The sequence below is a fragment of the Chelonus insularis genome, unplaced genomic scaffold (assembly GCF_013357705.1).
Source record: "Chelonus insularis isolate UGA/USDA-ARS -01 unplaced genomic scaffold, ASM1335770v1 contig_135_pilon, whole genome shotgun sequence".
In the NCBI taxonomy this organism is placed as follows: Eukaryota; Metazoa; Arthropoda; class Insecta; order Hymenoptera; family Braconidae; genus Chelonus; species Chelonus insularis.
Window position 1 is genome coordinate 1,159,444 of NW_023276376.1, and position 21,214 is coordinate 1,180,657.

The 21,214-nt window shown below is 30.7% G+C and overlaps 4 protein-coding genes across 8 annotated transcripts; 1 reads left to right on the forward strand and 3 right to left on the reverse strand.

Moving 5' to 3' along the window:
• Window positions 1-19: 19 nt before the first annotated feature.
• Window positions 20-19,357, forward strand: LOC118074336 (uncharacterized). Of its 3 annotated transcripts, XM_035095471.1 has the most exons (4): window positions 20-97; window positions 4,276-4,517; window positions 17,209-17,548; window positions 17,965-19,357. In XM_035095471.1, exons 2-4 carry the CDS (start codon window positions 4,378-4,380, stop codon window positions 18,631-18,633), a joined length of 1,149 nt encoding a protein of 382 aa, XP_034951362.1. In that variant the 5' UTR covers window positions 20-97; window positions 4,276-4,377; the 3' UTR covers window positions 18,634-19,357. The 3 variants fall into 3 exon arrangements, with proteins under 3 accessions (XP_034951362.1, XP_034951363.1, XP_034951364.1); XM_035095472.1 differs by lacking the exons at window positions 20-97; window positions 4,276-4,517 and adding an exon at window positions 15,161-15,300; XM_035095473.1 differs by lacking the exons at window positions 20-97; window positions 4,276-4,517 and having other exon boundaries at window positions 17,530-17,659.
• LOC118074335 (zinc finger CCCH domain-containing protein 13) lies at window positions 743-9,591 on the reverse strand. 3 transcript variants are annotated; one of them, XM_035095470.1, is made up of 8 exons: window positions 9,256-9,591; window positions 6,792-6,838; window positions 5,774-5,934; window positions 5,439-5,654; window positions 3,171-3,841; window positions 2,630-2,817; window positions 2,371-2,545; window positions 743-2,297 (listed from the first exon to the last, which is right to left on the reverse strand). In XM_035095470.1, the coding sequence occupies exons 2-8, from the start codon at window positions 6,826-6,828 to the stop codon at window positions 767-769; spliced, it is 2,979 nt and encodes a 992-aa protein (XP_034951361.1). In that variant the 5' UTR covers window positions 6,829-6,838; window positions 9,256-9,591; the 3' UTR covers window positions 743-766. The 3 variants fall into 3 exon arrangements, with proteins under 3 accessions (XP_034951361.1, XP_034951359.1, XP_034951360.1); XM_035095468.1 differs by having other exon boundaries at window positions 2,371-2,548; XM_035095469.1 differs by having other exon boundaries at window positions 2,371-2,548; window positions 9,249-9,591.
• LOC118074339 (U-scoloptoxin(01)-Cw1a) lies at window positions 11,765-13,680 on the reverse strand. The gene is made up of 4 exons (XM_035095477.1): window positions 13,533-13,680; window positions 13,395-13,463; window positions 12,010-12,234; window positions 11,765-11,907 (listed from the first exon to the last, which is right to left on the reverse strand). Exons 2-4 carry the CDS (start codon window positions 13,461-13,463, stop codon window positions 11,830-11,832), a joined length of 372 nt encoding a protein of 123 aa, XP_034951368.1. The 5' UTR covers window positions 13,533-13,680; the 3' UTR covers window positions 11,765-11,829.
• Window positions 18,797-20,547, reverse strand: LOC118074338 (uncharacterized). Its single transcript, XM_035095475.1, has 3 exons — window positions 20,367-20,547; window positions 19,893-20,096; window positions 18,797-19,808 (listed from the first exon to the last, which is right to left on the reverse strand). The coding sequence occupies exons 1-3, from the start codon at window positions 20,466-20,468 to the stop codon at window positions 19,476-19,478; spliced, it is 639 nt and encodes a 212-aa protein (XP_034951366.1). The 5' UTR covers window positions 20,469-20,547; the 3' UTR covers window positions 18,797-19,475.
• Window positions 20,548-21,214: the final 667 nt, after the last annotated feature.

A 21,214-nucleotide genomic window follows, 5' to 3' on the forward strand; every position in this document is an offset into this window, starting at 1 on the left:
GTTCTCATAACTGATTTAAGGAGGCGTTACTAGTATGTGTGTCAACGTTGAAAAAAACATTCGTTTATTCAATTCTTTTTTATTCTTTTTACATTAGGTATTTATCCAATTTTTAATTCTTTGATTTAAAATTATGATTAGAATTATTTTTTTTATAAATACTCATTTTTTTAAAATTTCTTCCATTGTCTTTCATAACAAATTTTAATTTAAAAGATATAATGAAAAATTTTTGTTCAACTCCAAGTATCCGAATCATCAGCATCAAATAATTATAAATATAAAACTAGCTACTTTTAATAATCTTATTAATTATTAAATTGCTACAATTAAATTTTATATTAATAATATAATGATATTTTTCACACATTGCAACATAACAGCCACCAGAATTTGAAAGTAATGTATGACGACACGAGTTCTCAATAACAATACAAATGGTATATTTTAAATAAAAGAAAACTCTTCTTTGTAGTAATCATATCAATTAAAATAAACATAAGAATCATTAAAATCACCTAAGCAATCTAAAAATTTATATGAATAATTTAGTTAATGAATTAAATATGTACAGGATATATTTTATGAAAAGAGCGAAAGACAAAGTTTTTAAAATTTCTTAAAATATTCAATATTAAAATAAAAAAATATCTAAAAGCTCTTATTATATCATCTACTCTTACTGGATGAAATATAATTTTTTGAAATAATTGTAGGAGTACGGACTAATTTTTTCATTAAATCTGGTCTAACGTTTTTATTTAATTTATTGATAACCAGTATAATCATGCCAAGAATTTCTTCCTGACTGTCTATTATATCCTGATCCAGCAATATGTACAACTTCAGGGGTTTTAAAATACTGAATAGATCCACTTCGTTCATCATTATTTGCAATTCTTGGTGATGGAAAAAAATGAGTGCTTGGCACAAAACTTTTTTGCTGCTGATGATGTTGCTGAGATGGATCTGATTGAGTATTATATGGCCTAGATATTCGGTAGTTATTTTCTGAAGGTTCTAGAACTGGTTCCCGATTAAGATGCCGATTGTGTTGATTATATGGTAACACGAAGCCGCTTGGTAAATTTGTATCTTGATTGAAAGCTGGTGTCAGAGCTTCATTTAAAGTCACATCGTATTCACTTTCAGGAATATCTTGAAGTCTATGAGGAACTTCATTAATTTTCTGTTTAGTTACGGGATTACTTGGGCCAGTAATTTCTTGGCGATTTGGTTTAGTCGTATAAGTTGCCTGGTAATTAGTATAACTGCTATTATCTACAGTAGAATATCGACTGCTTCCTCTATTAGGTAACACTTGAGAAGGTCTTCGACGTAATTCTTCACCATTCCAAGGTATTGATGGTTTGATTTCACTTTTCTCCTCATGTGTCTTCCACTTATCTAATCCTGATCCTGAATTTGCACGTAGATTGGTATCTAATTCTGCATTGGTATTAGACGATTCAGCAGGTCGGCGAAGTTGCTCATCAAAGTCTACTTTTTTATAATGTTTATCATTTTCAATCGCTTTGTATGCATCATATACTTTAGGTTCTTGAGATTTAGGAGTATAACTTTCAACCGCTTTAACAGAAGCACGAGAATATTCTTTATTTGAATTAGTTAGTTTTACTTCAGGCTTGACAGAAGCATTATGTTTTTTATTGTATTCTGGAGCTTTAATTCCAACAGTAGATAATCCACGAGGATTAGGATTACCTCCACGGGATGGAAGGAATGGTCTTTTGATAATTCTCACAGCTGTTTTTGGTGGAGCGGATGAAGATGGTGATGAAGGTGACGATGAATACTCAGGTTCATCATAGTACTCATCAGCTGAAGAATATTCTTCATCAGTTCCATGAGTTTCTTGCTCTTTTTTATTGTTTCTGACTTGTTTATCGTCATTAACTCTATCATAATCATCATCCTCATCATTATTATCATCTTGATTACTGTTATTTTGAACCATTTTACTTGTTGTTGTTTCTGAATCTTTATTTAAAGGATTTGTTGCTCTATTCGATGCATCTTCAGATTCTTCTGGAATGTCTCGTAAGGTTGGTAGTTGGACAAGTGGACGATCATTTTCTTTTTCTCGGTTTGATGGACGCCTAAGTGCTGGTCGTTGTTCTCTCTCACGCTCTGGGATAATTCTCTCTGATACTGAGTCTTTTTCGTGGTCTAATAGAGCACGATCTCGATTACGTTCATAGTAACGATCACGATCTCGTGGACGCTCTGGGTATTTTCTTGGTCTCATTTCCTCCTCATCTTCTCGAAAGCGAGGTCTTTAAAGTAAGATAATAAAATAAACACATAATCTCTTGGAAATATTTCCAAACAAATATCAAAACACTTTACCTATAGGGTCGATCTCTTTCTCTTATTTCTCGAGGATGATCGTACGCTAATCTTTCACGTTCTCGAAATGGTCGTCGTCTTAAAGGTCTCCTAGGTCGAATGTCTTCAAGCTGATCATCGTAATAGTCTTGTTCTCGAGAGAGCATTGTCTCTGTAGGGCGTCTATGAGATTCTTCTGCTGAGAAAAATTGTTTCTCATGATAATTATTCGGTAATTTTCACTAATGAATAATATTATGTAATAAGAATCAATAGTTACCAGCTATTGTTTGGGGAGTAGTGGCTTTATAAGCATACTTTTCTTGTTCTGAAAGAGGTACAGGTCTCCGGATTTTTGGAGGAGTTCTTGGTCTTGCATATACTGAAGAAATTGGAGCTGATGGTTTCACCAGTCCTTCATTACTGGGTGCTACAGATTCTTGATCATCATAATCATCTCTAACATATCTATTAAATTAATATTAAGTGTTAGTAAAATTTAATTAAATTTATATTTTAAACCTACAATACATATCTTAAAATATATGGTGCATTCATTGTTATCATTTCTAATTTAATGAAAAGTTACTCGTAATAAGTTAATTGTGTGTGGTGATAAATAAATAATGTGTAAATAAAGAGTACTAGTTTTGACTTCTAAGTTGCATTTTTATTTTATTTTGATCATAAATGATCGCATATACATTTTTTAATCAAATTTTTAAAAAATCATGCATTGTAGGATTAATAATAACAAATTTTTTGATTTTTATCACTCAATATTCTTGATAAAATTTAGGAAAAGTTTTATTTTCAATTACCCTCTATCATAGCGTTGATCTTGGTAATTTCTGCCATCATTTTCGCGTTCATTATCTCCCTGCTCCTGTCGTGAAGGATCTCTTCTGTTATTTCTACTAGGAAATCGATCTCGAGGTCTTATCACAGCATCTTGATCATCTTTAACTGCTGATCTTTCACTTGTATACTCTCTAGGCCTGGTTAGATCTTTGTCTCTGTAATCCCTGTCATGATCTCTAAAATGTTCGCGATAATGATCTCGATCTCGTTCACGATTATTTCGTCTAGTGTATTGTTGATCATCATAATCATACTCTTCCCGTCTGTCATAGCCAGATCCTCGACTTCTTGGACGCTCATAATCATCATCATAGTAATCTTCGTAATAATCGTACGCCGGCCGCCTTCTAAAAGGTCTCCTTCGCCTTGGAATTGATCGAGGACCTTGAGGAAACGGCTGAGGTGGTGCTTGACTTGTAGTAGTTCTAGCAGTAGTAGTTGTTGTTGTAGGAGGAGCTATAGTAGTTGTGGTAGTAGCTTGATAAAGTGCATCATTTCTATGCCAATATTTTTTGGAGTTAACACAGTCCACTTCTGATACAAAGTGACAAATGAAGGTTTTCTGATCGAATGCCGTAAAGTTGGCGCAGAGGAAATCATAACGAGTGCCAAAAAGACAATGATGATAGACCTAAAATAAAGAAAATGACAATGAATTAGAGAAGAAAGTAGTAACGTAGCACCTAGAAGTAAATTGGTGCTTTGATTCATTATATAGAACTATGTCATATCAAAAATTCCACTAAATTTATTATAGTTTTATAATGTATAATAACTAAGTTAAAATTATTAATATTTGATGTTGAAACTCTTATAGTTCTTTCACCTATCAATATTTTCATTCTAACACTGAAGTAACAAATTTCGTTCAAGTCCTAAAAACAGTTTGGGAGATTACAGTACCACTTTCTCTTTCAAAGAATAAAATTTTTTATCTAAATTTTAGACTACTAATTAATGATTAAAACACATAAGAATAAATTAGTTTGTACAAATAAATAAATAAGGTTGGTTCAGTTAAGTTAAAAAAATAAATTTAATCCTAAATTTTTTTTTCTTTTGCAGGAATACAGATGATGTCAAATATACATTTCTCAACAGTGGCTTTCACACTGCGTTAAAGTGAATGTTTGAGTGTGGTAATTCAGTGATTGTATTGAAAAGTATATGGAGTACATTCATTGTAGATCATGCGGTCACAGTCTCATACATGTATCTCCCACGAAGAAGACTAAACAAATCCCAGAAGTGCGTGCTATGTGGGATATGAAACGTCATACATGGAGATATGTTCTTGTAAATCACATGTAAGTTATCTAGAGTACACAGAGAAACATTCAGAGCGCATCGAGGACCCAATATGTCCTGGATTTCTAAAGTATATCTTTAAATGAAATTGAGAAAGTTTGTTTTCGACAGATTTGACACTATATAAGTTTTTAATGGTTAATAATCGAGTCAATCAAACAATAATTATAAAGAAAATTTCGTCGAGAATCTTTTCTAACTTTTTCTAGTTAAATAATGACATTACTGTACCTTATATGGTGTAATATGCTGTCGACAACTTTTCTAATGATTTGATTAGCTTCTACAATATTTTCATACACTTTATATTATAGAAGTAATACGATCCAACACCTGTTGGTATTAATTAACATTATTACTTCACATTTGATGTCAAGGAGATTTTATTACTTGAAAAAATATGAGCCATAAAAATGTGCTCAATATCAAATTCACTAGAATCGATGATATTAATGACCAATTTGGAATCGAAAATACGTAAGAACAGTTAAATAACGAAGAAAATCGTTCCATATGTGTGCTATAGACATACAAATAATATAAAATTAAGAAAAAAAGCAGATTTATTTAATATTAGTTGACAGACGTTTCCTTTCTTAAAATTCCATCAGTGCTATCAGGAAACAATTGTATCACCTGATATTTGCATGACAATAGGTTTCAAACGCTCCGTTGGTTTGACTTGAGATCGATAATAATAAATTGCGACATGACGGTTCCTCGACGATAATTGCTTTCACGATCTCAAAGCAAAGGTGAGTGGCCGATGCATAAATAGTTTACACAAATAGCTACAAATAGTAACAAGACAGCTAACAGATCTTCACCATACTCGACAATGACTTTTACCTAATTCTTCATGTCTGTGTTTTCTAAAGTATCCACGCGTGACTCAAAGTGCTTACCTACATGACAATTACCTGGCATTTATGAGGAACACTCGCATAAAATCCGTCATGTAGTCCATCGCATTTGAAGTCTATCTCTTCTGGTATGCTATTATAAAATGGATAATCACTTAGATTATAGCCGTTTAATTCTCGTGGCAAATTAGGATCCCAAATGTAATCTATTTGAGGTATTCCTGTTAGTGTATGGCCTGTTGTTGCATTCAAATCTCCAGCTACTGTCGTTGCCTAGAATATTTAAATCAGTTTTATTAATTCTTTCTTCCATTTTAAATTGATATTAATATGAAAGTTAAAGTTAGATTTATTTTGAACAAAGGAATTGATATAATGTAACTTATAATTACTTCAACTTTACTGCTATCATCATTTTCACTCTCCGTTTCATTTTCCGCTTGAGAACTAGACTTATCAGTAGTAGTACTAGGAGTAGTCCAAGTAGTTGCAATTTTAAATTTTGGTCGAGTATTTTTTAAAGCTGCTGATACAGCTGAAGCTAAGAACAAACCTAAAAAATAAATTTTCAACTGTTAAATTTATAGTATATAAATAAATGATGATGATAGTTTAGTTTACTTTTATGAGCATGGTCTATAAGATTCTAGAATGATGTACTGCATCTGCTTAGTAAGTATTCTATATAATCATTGCGAAAACCGCGAAGAAGCGCCTGGCATTGCAAAAGGCTTCTATAAGCACTAGAAGCTAGTGCGAACACGTGATGCAATTATTTGTGGGAGACGAAGAAAGAAGAAGGGGTGCAAGAGGTGGAGATTGAGTAATTTCTAAAAATCGGATCAAGGCTTTGATGTGTCAACAAACTTAAATTTTCCAATATTTAATCATTTTTTTCTTGGTTTTTTATATTTTATCTTGAATGAAAAGGTATTTTAATTGACGGAAGAAAATTTTTCATGAGAAATATAATCAGAAATACAAAAAAAAGTAAAATGGTATAAAAGTAGCACAGAATAAAATATTTTAGATCCTAGTAAGAGATACTTATTTAATATAGATATATGTTATACATTTTTCTTTCTCTTTGTTTCTCGTGAGAATTAAAACTTGTGCCTACGAAGTAAATTTTATGGGTGTGTCATTTGCAATTTAAAAATGTTACATGAACATTGAATAGAATAGATACTGCACTTGTTCTTTTTTTTTTCTTGACATTCAACAGAAAGGAAAACTGATTTTCTGATACACTACTTCCATAGTTCAATATGTTACTCGTGAGTATAATGTATTATTTGAAATCTTAATAAGAGATTGTTGCTGCGAGAGTTGAGATTAATTTTAAAAAAATTTTCAGGGTTATTGAATAGTGTAATAAATGACATGATGAAAATAGATAAAGATAATTACCATAGAGTGCGAGGAAAAGCCACGTCCTGTTGCGCATGATGCGATTTCTGCAAAAAAATTCATTAATTCTAAAAATAGTGAGCAATTGATATTTTTTAAGATATACTGACAGATTGATGAATTGATAAATAATTCGTTTATTTAAATATGATGAAATAAATTCATTATTTGTAATTAAATGATTTGGTTGGTTTACTCAAAAGTTGTTGGTATTTCATCAAAATAAAAATAAAGATTTACTATTAACTATTGTTCATAAAAATTTAAACCATGTTACAAATGACCCAGATCATTTAAAGTCAATGCTATTATATTAAATTAATATTATTAAGAGTTTATTGCTATAATATTAATACATGTGTTTGTTAAAATTGCTTTCTCAACCGTTGATATACATAGAAACCTGAACTTAGCACGTTAATGAATTTAATGATATTTCCAAAGTCGTGAAATAGTGAAATAAATACCATAACGTTAAAATAGCCAAAGGTATGATTAAACAAGAGACCTAAATACGATGACTAAGTACTCTAATTGGTCTTGGGCAGCCTAGGCCATGAGAATCTTCATGTATCGTCAAAGCTTGCCTACTATAGCATAGCCTACTGGGCATATGCAAGTAGATATAGGAACTTTCTCTGTGCTGTCACCACTGGCAACCATATAATACAAGGATAATGTGGGTGTTATATAAAACCTGTATCACGTAATAATATGCCAGGTATACTTTTGAAGCTACTTAACTATTGGGTCCTTTACAGGGATTCTTCATCAGTATCTCATTGACCTCACGGACAGAATTTTTAACTCAGGCAACTCGGCGGTATTCATATAGGTGAGCTACATGTTCATTCCTAACATCTTGTCGTGTTTCTACTAGTTAATGTGATGCTCCGTGCCTTCTACCATGTGATGGCAGTCAATGTGACTGTTCTACTCGATGGGAAAAAACCTAAAGACGAGTTTGAGTGGCCTTGTGCTTAGCTAAATTTGGATGAAGCTATTACGGAGATTTCTGGTTCAGGTATTCTATACTTCCGCGTTACGACAGTTGTACAACTTTTTTAAATCCAACACCTCGCAAACGGTGAAAGTAACCTTGCAACCGAGTTTCAATAGTTACTTTGCAATGGATTTGATCATTAAATCCGAAAGAATAAATAATCATGCCAGATATTTATAAAACTAGAATATAAAAATGTTGGAGTAGTGACTTGCTAACTGTTTTCTTCATCGTTCCTCCATCAATTCTACAATAAACATGATAAATAACTGACAAGTGACCATTAAAATTAACTGTAAAAGGGTAAGTCTTTTTATAGCTAATCAAATAACGAAACAACTTATGAATAATTTAATTTCAAAGCGGAAGCTATAGCCTGAATTGCTTTAAGACTTGCCAAAGCTGTTGACCAGTTACCTCAGCATTGATAGTATATTTTACATCATCCCTAAGTCGTTACAACGATCATGTGTTATTACATTGAATTATCCTTCAACGGTTTAATATACAAAGTAATAATAATAAATAAATAAATTGCCAATCCTGGATTATTTTATTTTCAATATTTATGGTATTTTGTTAAGACATCAGCAGGATTTCTACAACTGTTCCCTATCTTTTTTAAAACATTTGCAATTTATGCTAAGCGTGCTCAGTGTACCAAGCAACACTTCCTTCTTTTCTTTAATTCTATTGAAGCACAACTTTAAATAATAATCATAACACATCTTCCTTGTTAGAATTACCATTATAAAAAGTAATTCAAAACAAAAAATAATAACATCCGTTATATCGTATTGTTTGTATATATATGTATTTATCTTTAATAAGCGTTGAAATATGGTTGCATTTTCATGATTGCAAAATAATCATTTAATAAAATAACGAACGATTAGATAAGAGGGTGAATAAATTGTGTGAACAAATTATAATAGATAGGATTTACTTAAGTATCTAAATAGGGGCATAAAAAAATGTTGTTGACATTGAAAGTGAATCAATTAGATGATACCAACGTATATGAATATAAAATATCCATATCCTGATTGAAACAAGCTCTTTGATGATTGGGAGTTGTTGATTATTGAGCATAGAAGACATTAAGAATGATACCTGATGGGTTTGATAAATACTGGAAACAACATGTGAAGATTTTAATATATTAGATGGTCGTCTTACTTATCATTATCAGTTTCCAGATTGTATACGACTCTAGTATTCAGTATTTCTCAATATTTAATTTCTCCTCGTCAATCTCACACGTCTGTTTTATACGTGACTCTTATTCTCTGTCGACTTTCTCAATGAAATTCGTTGTCACTTTGATTTCGTTGGTCGATTATTTCATCTAATTAATCAACTTTATTTCAACTGAATTATACACAGTTTTCATGTTTCATGTTTTTATCAACAAAAAATTAATAAGCAATGAATAGAATAGAAAAAAACCAAACCTCTCACCACAAGTTTCTCTCTTTTCCTCGGTTTATTGAGCCGAAACTTGTTCAGTCTCTCTACGAAACTTTAGATTTACTTTGGAGCTCACATGAATCCTATTCTCCTGGTAATTCAACATAAATCCACTAAATTTGACACTCACGGATCCAAAAGATTTGCAAATGAGCGTTTAGATCAGACTAAGACACTTGATTATTCATGTAGGCAACGTGACAATAAAGAAAGTAAGAAGATAAGTGAGATTTAATAAATGATATCAACTTTTATTAGTGAGACTTGGATAATCGCGGTGTCCGGGCCGGTTGAATACTGGCGCAATGCAAGTGGAAAACACCAGGAGTTGAGGTGGGCTCCGACGGCTGCTTGAGCTTTCTACACTGAGAATAAATTCTTAAGTGGGGATAAGACATACATTGGCGTATATCATGGGATTGTTGGATACCACCTTTCTTTTCATCCAACAGATCCATACAGATTTTAACATTAACAAAGGCGTAGACATTTTCATCAGGTGGTGGTAGTAAACTTTAACACGATACAACATTTTGATAGCATTCTATTCATCATGTAGGCGTTAAGCTATTAAGTCTTGTTCAAACTATTATTTTTATGACTTGAAAAATCATAGAAAATCAATCATTAACTTTGATTTTCTATGATTTTTCAAGTCACAAAAAAAAAAACAAAGTTATCATTAACTTAACCATTTTTTCATCTATTATTTACTTCATCCTGCGTAAGCGATTAGCTGACATTTGAACGCATTAATGTTATTCAGAAAAAAATTTTTCAAGCAATCATTATGTTATTATTTATTTTTACTCGAAAAAAAAATTATTTATCAATTGATGTTTTATTCATTTATAATTTATGAATACTTAAGATAATGTAATAGAGAAAAACCTTTTATTGAATTGAAAAGTAATTAATAATTGTTTCTTCAGATGAAATAGTTAATTGGAGAAGGATAACTTTTCAATATAAATCATTTTTCATCAATTAGTGTAGCTTTTCTGTATATTGTAATTTATTATCGATCAAGTGAAAGTAATTCAGGTAAATCAATATGATTGATGACACCAGCTAATATGCAACAATGTATGTAATCATGGATCGACAAGTTCCGCAATTCAAAACAATTCAATTGTTATTGAAACCTATATTAATACTTAGTTATAAATACACATATACTTAATAACAATGCAAATTCTTTCCTGATATTCTCATATGTTTTTGAAAAAAACCTTATGATCACACTTATAAATGTCGTAGAACAGCCTTTGAATCATAAATGAATTTGACGAAAGAGAAAGGAGTCGGATGATTTTTAATGTCAAGTTATTTTATGCTAAAACATTCGACAGTGACCATTACGACATTCTTTGGATTTCATTAATTGATCAACAAATATTTTCCATCATTAATTCTATTCTATTGGTCAATTGTAAAATTGACTAGGTAAGTAGCAACAACAGGTTTAAATCACGTTATAAACTATTTTCATTAATTTTATTTTTTTCTTACAAAGGACAACGAGTCCTTTTTCTTTTCCCACTACTTTCCAGCTACTTGTGGAGATATTCCTTTTATCCCCAAGGCTGAACTTTATTTTTTTTGCTGTGGAGACTTGTTTCCAAATTCACTCACACTTTGACTCTAAGCTTTATTTAAATTCCTTGATAAACATGGCGATTCGTTGCCAATGGCAGACGCATCTTCTTTCATGACGTGACTTGCAACTCAAAAGAGCATAAAATATTGGGACTTATGGCTTTCCTGCTGCTGCCTTCTTAATATAAATATTAAGGCTTATTGTTCAGCACCAAGATGCTCGTAAGAAGCTTCTTTGATTTATTATTACCATTAATCAACAAGTAAAAATTTATCTTGTTGGTGATTTAAAATAATTTTAGAAAAAGAAGAAAGGCAATAAATAATACGAAGACTGATTGGAGTAAAATTATCTTGAATTCTGATAAGTAAGGATAAGACATTGATGAACTAGCGATTGAACAAACAAATAGTGCATGTAAAATGTGGCTGAGGAAAGTGTATATTATAGGAACGGCATTGGAAGTTCGGAGCCGGGCGAGGCGACCGATCACCAAGTCCAGCCACTCACTTTCTATTGCCCAATCATGCCAAGAAATCGCCAACATTCAGTTCTGACTACCGACCTCGATCGACATTCATATAACAGAGCTATACACTGTACATTATATTGACTAATCATTCTTTCTTTATTTATATTTTTCATTCTCATGTCACGAAAAAATCTTTTCTCATCAATTCCCATGCCCCTATACTATCACGAAAATGCTTTTAATTAACTTCCACTCTTCTAATTGAGTAATTATGTTGTTGGTACAATTTTTTCGATCAAGCAAATGATTACTGATGCTAATTTCGATTTTTCTGCAATCTTAGAAGATTATTGATCGATTAAATTAATAATCATGACGACACAAATGAGATTTATTGATGGTAATTGATGATAATGTGATACTTAATGAGCTTTATTTAATTAAAAATTTATTAAATACAATAGAATATTATATTATAATTAATGGGATTGTTTTAAATTTTGTTTCCTTTGGCATCTCTATACAAATCATCATTATTTCCGTAGAGTCTTGGAGAATCGTTGCAATCAACCTAAAGATTGATAAGATATACAGTAAAGTAATTGATGAGTTATGACATAATATTCATTTCCAAATAATATTGACATTTTAGATAATCTGAAATATACTGAACCTTGAACCACCAATCACAGACTCGAGTTGTTTGACTAAAGACTGTTCCATTCGGACAGAGAAAACTGAACATCCTACCACCTGGAAGACACCAGTGCCACACTTGACATCTCGCTTCTGGATCTGCGTAATATCCGGGTAATTTACCTCCACAATTGAAAGTTAATCCGAAAGGTACTGAATTATAGATTGGATAATCGACTCCTGGTCTGTAGCCATCTACCTGCTGGATATTTTTATTTTTATAAGTTTTTGTCTGTTTCATAACCGATTATTTCATTATTTACTACCTTTTACATTAGAAAAAACATCAAAAACATATGTTATGTTTTTAAGATTAAGATTTTTATTTATTCTTAGAAAAAATATTTCAGATGAAGATACATTTGATTTATTTATCTATTATTTATTATATGATGATGAAAAAATTGATTAGATTTTGAAATTGTGATATTCATAATTAATTTTATCAAATTTTTTAATAATATTCAGATCGTTATCTTAATTACAACAGTATTCAATTTCTATCACAATTTTTTACAACAAAAAAAATTTTTTTTTTTTCTTTCGAATTAAACAAGTTAATTAATGAAGAAATGTTTTTAATTATGAATCCAAAATAGTTTACTCTTCTTGAATTGTTTTTTAATAGTTTTTTTTTTTTTTTATCTTGATATAATAACTTCATTGAAGTTTTTTATTTTACAAAAAAAAGTCCTTTCACTTCCAAAAACATTATTTTAAATTTCGCGAATCAAAAAAAAAATTATATAATTATTGACACAAATTAGCCAAGAGCATTGTTCTTTACAATTTAATTATCTCACAAGTTATTACATGCTTATACAGCTAATCCAAAAGCTCACTATTTATCTCACTTCGATTGGAGCAACATATTATTGTCTTATATATCTCTGGCCAACAGTTTCCGGTGAAAATGAATGGGATTGCGCATCCTTCATAGTTGACTGCATGTTCCTCTGGTTTTATTCTTTTTATTTTTTATTTTTTTTTTTTTATGATCGATTGTCCCCACCAAACACACATGTGGTGTGAAAAAAAGTGTACTTTGCGGAAAGCGAAACTCTCTTTTCTCATTACGAATGAGAACATATTCTCATGTGTTGGCGTAATAATTAATGAATTAGGTGATGCGAGAGACGAGTTGATATGAGCAAGATACCGGAAACAAGCGTGTGACTATTGCGTTATAAACCACTGAGGACAGTAATTTTTTGCACGCAAAATCATTTATTATTCATTATTCATAATTTATTGTGTTCCATTTTTTTTTTTCAATTTCATTCGCTTTTTATTTATTTATTATTTTAACAATACTTTTTTTTCTTTAACAAACAAAATAATTTATTTTATGAACGAACTCACCGCTAAAGTTGATTGATAAAGAAGGGCACCAGTGAAGAGAATCAAACTACAAATCAATTTGAAGATCATCTAAAAATAACAATTAATTCACAACAATTTTTTTACTTTGAATATTAAACTTTAATTACAAAAACCAACCTTCTAATTTGTTAACAAAATGACAATCATAAATAATACTATATTGAACTATTACGAATTATAACAAAAAAAGAAACACTAATAAATTTTTGAAGTACAAACAATTGGCAAAGAAAGGAAAAAATAAATATAGTTGGAGTGAGCGAGGTGGGTTTAAGAATTGTCTTGAAGATGCTCCTGATGATGGGGTATATATATGGGCTGAAGAATCGCACAAGAGGGGCATCTGAGAGCCCCTCTTTCACGAGAATCTCACAGAAAACAATCACCCCTCCACCCACAACTCCTAAATATCCTTGTACAGCAAGGAAATGGATCTCCTTCTCTTGGCGTGATTCTCGCCATATACATAAGATGCACATCGAGTGAGGAAGAAGAAGATGGCCGTTGCACCAATGGAACCCTTGTGAAACCGGTGCTCTTACACCCGTGAAAACATTTGTAATGTCTAGATTAATCTATGGTCACCATTATCTTATCTTCTCGGTTTAAACAATTAAATTTACTGTCATAAAATCACTTTTCTTTGTATCGTCAATATTTATATCCAGGAAGAGTCGAGATCATAAACTGCCAAAGAAGTATAAATAAAATTTTTCGTGAAACTATCATGAATATTTATTTATTACTTATCTATCTCTATTACAGAGGAACGGGAAATTCTCTTGAGATGATGAATCTTGTCCGAAATTACAGGCCGTGATATCTTACTTGATCCAAGGTTAGCTTAAAGCAATAATTGACAATTACCAAGTAACTATTCATTCGTATTGTTTATGTGAACATAATCAACGAGCCGTTACATTCATTTTACGCTTAATTTGTAATTATTTGTTTAAAAAATTGTTCAGCAATAATAGCTTTATTACTCAGTACAGAATTTTTAATTCAAGTCTTTGTTCAAAAGATAATTTTTTTCTTTCTTCGAAATCAATTTAAACCAATTGACTCAAACAATACTTTATTTATTTTTCTAATAAATTTTAATTTTATAACATAAATAATTTATCATTTTTTTTTCTTGAATAAGAAGAGTTGTTTAATAATTAGTGCAGAGAATAAATTTTCTTTGAAATTTTAAACAGATGTAATACATCTCGTACTAGATTACGTCTGACATATTATTCAATAGTTTATAAATTATTTAATAGGCTGATTTCCGAGTTCACAGAGTAAAGTTTCGTATAGATGAGGTGTCACACATGAAAACTGAAAATCTTCTCACGTCTGTAAGACTTCTGAATTCTTGCTATTAAATAATTAATTGTGAATTGCACTGAAGCTACAGTGAGCTACAATATTCTGTACTCTTACGAAACGCATACTCTAGTTACAACTAATGCAACGCATTGAAAGAAAAAGTGCAAAGACTACACTTCTTCTTTTCTACACATCTTTGTTTCAATTCCCGATTATACAATTACAAGATAATTATATCTTTTTTATGTCAATATATTTTTTTCCCTAAATATGAACAGTAAAAATATGACTTGTTTGACAATTATTGTAAAATGGAAGAAAAAAATTTATATCTAAAAAAAAAATAATGAGGAGTTTTATTGATGGTGACAACCAACAGCAAACACTTGATCAATGACACGGTGACAGTCAGAGCTGGAACAACAGCATGAACGTCAAAGTGTCTCATTCATTTCACAGGTAGTGTACGTGCTGTATCATTTGTGTGACATTAGTGGGTTAGTCTGAATCATCCTCTAGAATCTTGATCGAGATTTTAACACAGTTGTAAGATGAATAATTATTCAAAGTAGGTATTGTTAAATAAATTATTTTATTTTAATTAATTCTTTTTTTTTTACTGTTTTTTGTTAATTTTGGTTACAAAAGTAATCTCATTAATTCACACAATGGAATGTAGAATGACGATAAGATAGCGAAATATTGAGTAATAATATTTTTATAATGAAAATTTACAGTTGTAAAGGAAAATTATCTTCAGCACGATATATAAACAAAGAATATATTATTTTCATCGATGTAAATATAAAAAAAAATGGGGTAAAAAATTATTCAAAAATTTAATTCTATTTAATAATAAATAGTTATTATAATAATTTTTTCACAATTAATTAATTTTTTTTCATAATTTTAATACATTTTGAAAAAAATCAAAGAATTAATAAATAATATTTTATGAAATAATTTGTAAAAATTAATCAAATAGTTTTTGTTTGAATATTCAATTCTCAATGTGTAAATGAGTGAATAGAAGAAAGAAATGTCTTCCAATGTTATAAATAAATAGAGAATTGTAAATAAAAATTTTCGGCAACGCACGAGCGAGCGTCCTGTGTGGACGTTATTTTAGATGAGTCGCGGCCGAGTGCACTTCCGGTGACCGTTTGCCATCGCGTCACTTCCTGCATCCCGTAATTGTCTCGTGCTTACGGTCGAAATGAAAAGGGAATCACATACATACACACTTTCGCATCGGAAATAGTCACGGATATAAATTAGCAGACTTGACAATAGTAAAGCTATAACTAGTTTTTTTTTACTCTTTCTCTTTAGCTTAACATAACTTTTGTCTTTCATTCTCTCTTCTCATCATCACAATTTGCAAAAAAAAAAAAATTCAAAAACATTCTAGGAAGAAAAACGAACGTTCGTAATGATATGGTTAAAATTACGCAATTTTAATAGCCGGTTAGCTGTGCAAAAATGTTGAATATGAATTTGCTAAGATAGAATCAGGATCATGAGTCTAACGATAATATAAAAGGTAGTTATTTACCATGAGAATCAAAATAGCCTCGAATATAGTAGGCGTGAAAAGATGACCTGTAACGAACAGGGCATACTAATGAGTATCCTAACTGAACAACTGACTATTCAACTCACCTGACTCACTTCCGGCTCGTCGGTGTACGTATTCCAACCCTAACCCTCAGTTATATATGTTTCATATTATTCAACAATCTTGTTCAATGCGTACGTGCTTGAATTTTAATTAGATATCAACCATCGAAGCTTGGATAAATATTTATTTTAACGGTTGATACCCTTTTCCCATACCCCAAAAAAATAATAACAGTATAGGAATGATTCAGAATAAACAAAAAAGGAACAGTTGAACTTACTTGACAAGAAATTTTTAATCATTATTACTTTTCATCTGTTACATAACAGCAGTGAAAAAAATTTTTTTTAGAAAGGACTAAAGATAAATATCATGTTTTTGATAATGACAAGTGGTGTTTAAGATTAGATAATTTCCTAAAAGTCATATAAAATATATTAAAAGACTTTTTAAACTAATATCCGGCTTAGAAATAATCAACCTGCAGCGGAAGGTCAGGTGCAAGGTGCAGCACGTGCTTTCACGAGTTCACCAGCTGTTTTTAGGTATTCAATCCCTTCTACTATTTTTAACGTCCTTCCAGTTGTTGTATAAAACCAAGACATAATAATTGCAGAATGCTGAATAAACATTTCATCAAATTGGATTGAATATAAATGATTGATAAATATAAATAAATTGTAAAGATAAGAGATATATGAGATTATTTTTCTGGCAGTAGTTTCTGATAAGCTGATAACTCTGACGTCAATTTTATTAATAAGAACGTAGCAATTCACTGATAGTATCATATTCTCTCTTAATTTATTTGCAAAATTTAAATTTTATACGTAAAGTTAAATTAATTTTGTTTAGAATGGAAAAAGACGACTTTGGATTTACTCAAAGAGATCCATGGATCTTACAACGAGTAACAACAGCCGGAGAAAAAACGATGGATTATGAAAGGGGATTGAGACAAGCGACTTTTAGTCCCAAATTGAACTACCCTAAAGGTGAAGTCTGTAGATCAGGAATAACAACAGAAGGCGTGGCAAAAGAAGGCTCGACGTCACAGGAAACAGGAAGCAGTCAAGTCAACACGCACCAGAGACCGGAGACCTCAGTCATTCGTGACCCACCGAACATACCGAACGTTGTGGAGTATCACTTGAAGTATCCTAGTTTACAGCAGCAGAAAAGTCTTGTTACCAATGTGAGTGAGTTACAATATCCTTCAAAAATAATCACAAGTTGCTTTGAATACTCCAGACAGTCTTGATAACATCATAGTTACTTTCATTTGAGTCTTCAACTGATGTAAGAGGTCAGATTCTGATGACAGTGACGTTTACTCATTTCTTTTTTTTAATTTAATTTTTAAATATTTAAATTTTTCCAATGGGTAAGCTCTAGGCTGAATTATTTTTATTTTAAAAGGTATCTTAAAATTTGTGAAAGTTGTTAAAAGGTTTTATAATGATTAGGTCACTTATCATACGTGTTTCAAGTCATAAAGATTCTTTTTTTACTCTGGTTGTATTACATTTTTTATTTATGTTTATATTTATTGCTTTCATTATTCAATTATTGTGAAAGTCGACAATAATTATCGATATTTTTAAATTGTAGAGATTGAACGAAAACACCAGGGAGATGAGAACTGAAGAATCAACTCCACTGTCGTCTCGAGATGATAAAAAGAGTCTTATCTCACGTTTATCAAACTTGTCGATTGATAACAACGTATTCGAAGGATCGGATGAGTTGCCACAGGTGTTTCAAGTAAAATACTTGGGCTCACACGATGCAAGAGGTCTCTGGGGAATCAAGCACACGAGAAAGCCAGTTGATAGTATGGTAGCTACAGCTAAATCCTTACCGACTGACACAATGCTACCTCTGATGAAATTGGTTGTCTCTTGTGAAGGTGTGACTTTACTTCCTTTTACTAAACGAAAGTTAGAATTATCTACTGGGAAAAATTATCCGATCGAAATAATTTCTTATGGAGTTCAGGACTTAGTTTACACAAGAGTTTTCTCAATGATTGCCGTTCGTGATACTTCTAATTTTAGGAAAGTCTCACCCTTTGAGTGTCATGCATTTGTTTGTGAATCTAAACATCATGCGAGACAATTAACTTATGCACTTGCAACAGCATTTCAAATTTATTCACAAACAGTTAAAGGACTAGAAAAAATTCAAAAAAATACAAGTGATGTGAAAAAAAAATTTGCTATTGACTTACGAACACCTGAAGAAATAGAATCTGATTTAACTAGAGATTCAGAAGCTTAAGAATTTTTTTTTAATTTTCATAATCAATTAAGGTAACTAATTATAAGGCTCAATTAAGTAAGAATAACTGGGACAAAGTATACTCTCTAAAATCTTCATATAACTCTAATTAAAAGAAAAGTATAAATGAAAAGTTGTTTGAAATTAATACCTCTGTAAAATATTAAGTTTTTTGATTAATTAATTCTTTTATTTTATACAGTTTGCTTTGTCTCAAGTGTTAGTTATAGTGTAAGTTATTTCGTTCATTTGCTCGATGGTAATAATTGCTCTTTGAATACTAAATAGCAGCAAGACTTGAATTTGTCTTTGAATACAAGGCTAGTTATCCAAAGATCAAAAACGAAAAAAATGCTGTAGACTTTCAGCTCGGTTTCACAATCATTTTATATTCAAATATGTTCAATTCTATATTAAGTATTATTTAAATAATATGTAAGATAACTATATTTTTAAGCTGAAAACCAATATCAATACATATCAGCTATTGTACATAGTAGATGAGTAATTCTGTCAATTTAACTTGTGCTATCAAATTATTATATAAAATGTAAATATTTAAAGGCTTGGGACATTTGTGGAAATTATGCTTTGCGTCTGTTTAAGTTACAATTATATTCACATAGTCGTGTTGAAATATTAATTTTATAGATAATTTAGAATGAGACTAATTCTAAACAAGATTTCAGAGCTATCAATAAATTAAAAATTGTTATTCATTGTATATATTTTTAAAATTGTTCTAATTATTCCTGTATTATGAGAAATACAATATTAATATTCCTATTCACATATTTAATGATTTGTTTCTCTTACGCTACTTTTTTTAACTCCTATATAAATTATATTCTCAATCTCTGACGCAACGAAGTAGATCTCAGTGTCGTGGCTGAGTTTTCAGGTCTTGAACTTTCAGTCATGTTATTCGACTTATTTTTATCGTCATTACTTATTCCTCGACGGTCAGATTTCCCTCTTCTTCGTAAATTTCTTGTAAATGGTGTCACTGGTAATTCATTGTCAAAATCCAATGGATAATATGTTGCATTTTCTTCAGGTTTTTCTTTCTCTTCTTCTTCTTTTTCATCTTTTCCAAGTTCTTCATTCAAAACATAATACTGTTCAGACTCTTCACAAGGGATTGAATCATTGATCCTTGTACAAACAAAAGTTTCCTAGATAATCAAAGAAAAATATGAGTAGATGTTACATTGAAATAATTTTATAAATCACTAATAAATGAATAGCAATAATTTTACCTGATTAAAAACTGTTTCGATGGGGCAAATGAAACTCCATCTTATCGATCCTCTTTGTTGCGGCAAGCAGACATGAAATATTTGGCATTCATTATCTACATCCGCGTAATATCCATAAATTCGATTTTCACACGAAAATGTATCAACAATATTCTCTCTTATAGCTGTTGCATTATTTGGTAACAATAACGTTGGCATGTTATCCTAAAAAACAAAGAATATATGGATTAATGGATCTTCTTAATCATAATTTTTTTCAATTGATTACAAACATGCATATCGTGTTTTACAACTAATATTTTAACAAAAATAAGACAAACACTTTAAGTTAAAAGTCAAGTCTATCAATTCTCATTAAATATAATGGATATTTTTTATTAGCTAATTTCTTATCGAAGTAAGACATGTAGGATGAGATGTACTGAACTAGCAGATAAAGATTGAATCAAGTAGGGTAAAAACTGGTAAACTTACTTTGAAAACTGGAATAGGTCTCTTCGACTGGCGCTGAGATAACACTGTATAGTTAATAGATATTACGCTTATGATAACTATGATAAAAACAGTCGATCTCATTTTAAATAATTTTTGGTTTAGATGAAGCAAGTCTTAAGTTTGTTAATAAAATCCTGAGTTAGATGTGATCGTTGGTAAATCTCTAAGAGACTGATACTTAGATCTTGAAGAAGAGGGTGTTATATAGGTAACTCACGCAAGATCTTGAATATTGTATGAATGGTAAACTGAGTACAAAGAGAATTAACAACATCATCACGTCTAGTTTCTGCCAATGACCATCCAGACATCCACATCATCCGCGAAGGTCCCGATGCAAATTATCTACGTCCTGGACGTTGAACGCACCAGCTTTCCAAATTAATAATAATAATAATAAGTCTGCAAGTTATTCTATGAGTGTTCATCAAGAGGGCTGGTTCTTTCGTCAAGGTCATAAGGCTAATTCATAAAAAGAAATCTATGATGATCATCTTGGTTTGACGCATGAAAGATGGATTGTTATACCAGTTTGTGAATCAGTCAGTTTGAAGAAGAATGTGTTGACAAAAAAATCTCTGGTCACGGTGCATATGGAGGTCAGTTGTCTCCTTGAATAACTAAACTTGCTTGCCAAATCAACAAACCCTGGTCATTGACCATGAAAGGTTTATGTCAAGTAATATGCTTTACACGAAGTTGCGATAAGCATCTTTTTCTTTAAATGATGAAAATTTAATTCAGCATTTGTGCTAATTTTCATAATTTGAAAAATATTAGTCTGGAGTGATGGTGATAAAGTATATAAATTTTTCAGTTTTTTTATC

Excerpts from the sequence above, each read along its gene's own strand:
- LOC118074335 (XM_035095468.1), bottom strand. The coding sequence starts at position 6,828 with ATGCGCAACAGGACGTGGCTTTTCCTCGCACTCTATG. Across the intron at positions 5,935-6,791 it reads GCTTTTCCTCGCACTCTATG|GTTTGTTCTTAGCTTCAGCT; the intron begins GTAATTATCTTT and ends TTTATTTTTTAG. Across the intron at positions 2,818-3,170 it reads GATCAACGCTATGATAGAGG|ATATGTTAGAGATGATTATG; the intron begins GTAATTGAAAAT and ends TTAATTTAATAG.
- LOC118074339 (XM_035095477.1), bottom strand. The coding sequence starts at position 13,463 with ATGATCTTCAAATTGATTTGTAGTTTGATTCTCTTCACTGGTGCCCTT. Across the intron at positions 12,235-13,394 it reads TTTATCAATCAACTTTAGCG|CAGGTAGATGGCTACAGACC; the intron begins GTGAGTTCGTTC and ends AAAAATATCCAG. Across the intron at positions 11,908-12,009 it reads TCTGTGATTGGTGGTTCAAG|GTTGATTGCAACGATTCTCC; the intron begins GTTCAGTATATT and ends ATCAATCTTTAG.
- LOC118074336 (XM_035095471.1), top strand. The coding sequence starts at position 4,378 with ATGGAGTACATTCATTGTAGATCATGCGGTCACAGTCTCATACATGTA. Across the intron at positions 4,518-17,208 it reads TATGTTCTTGTAAATCACAT|AATGGAAAAAGACGACTTTG; the intron begins GTAAGTTATCTA and ends AATTTTGTTTAG. Across the intron at positions 17,549-17,964 it reads AGAAAAGTCTTGTTACCAAT|AGATTGAACGAAAACACCAG; the intron begins GTGAGTGAGTTA and ends TTTAAATTGTAG.
- LOC118074338 (XM_035095475.1), bottom strand. The coding sequence starts at position 20,468 with ATGAGATCGACTGTTTTTATCATAGTTATCATAAGCGTAATATCTATT. Across the intron at positions 20,097-20,366 it reads GACCTATTCCAGTTTTCAAA|GATAACATGCCAACGTTATT; the intron begins GTAAGTTTACCA and ends TTTGTTTTTTAG. Across the intron at positions 19,809-19,892 it reads TCGAAACAGTTTTTAATCAG|GAAACTTTTGTTTGTACAAG; the intron begins GTAAAATTATTG and ends TTGATTATCTAG.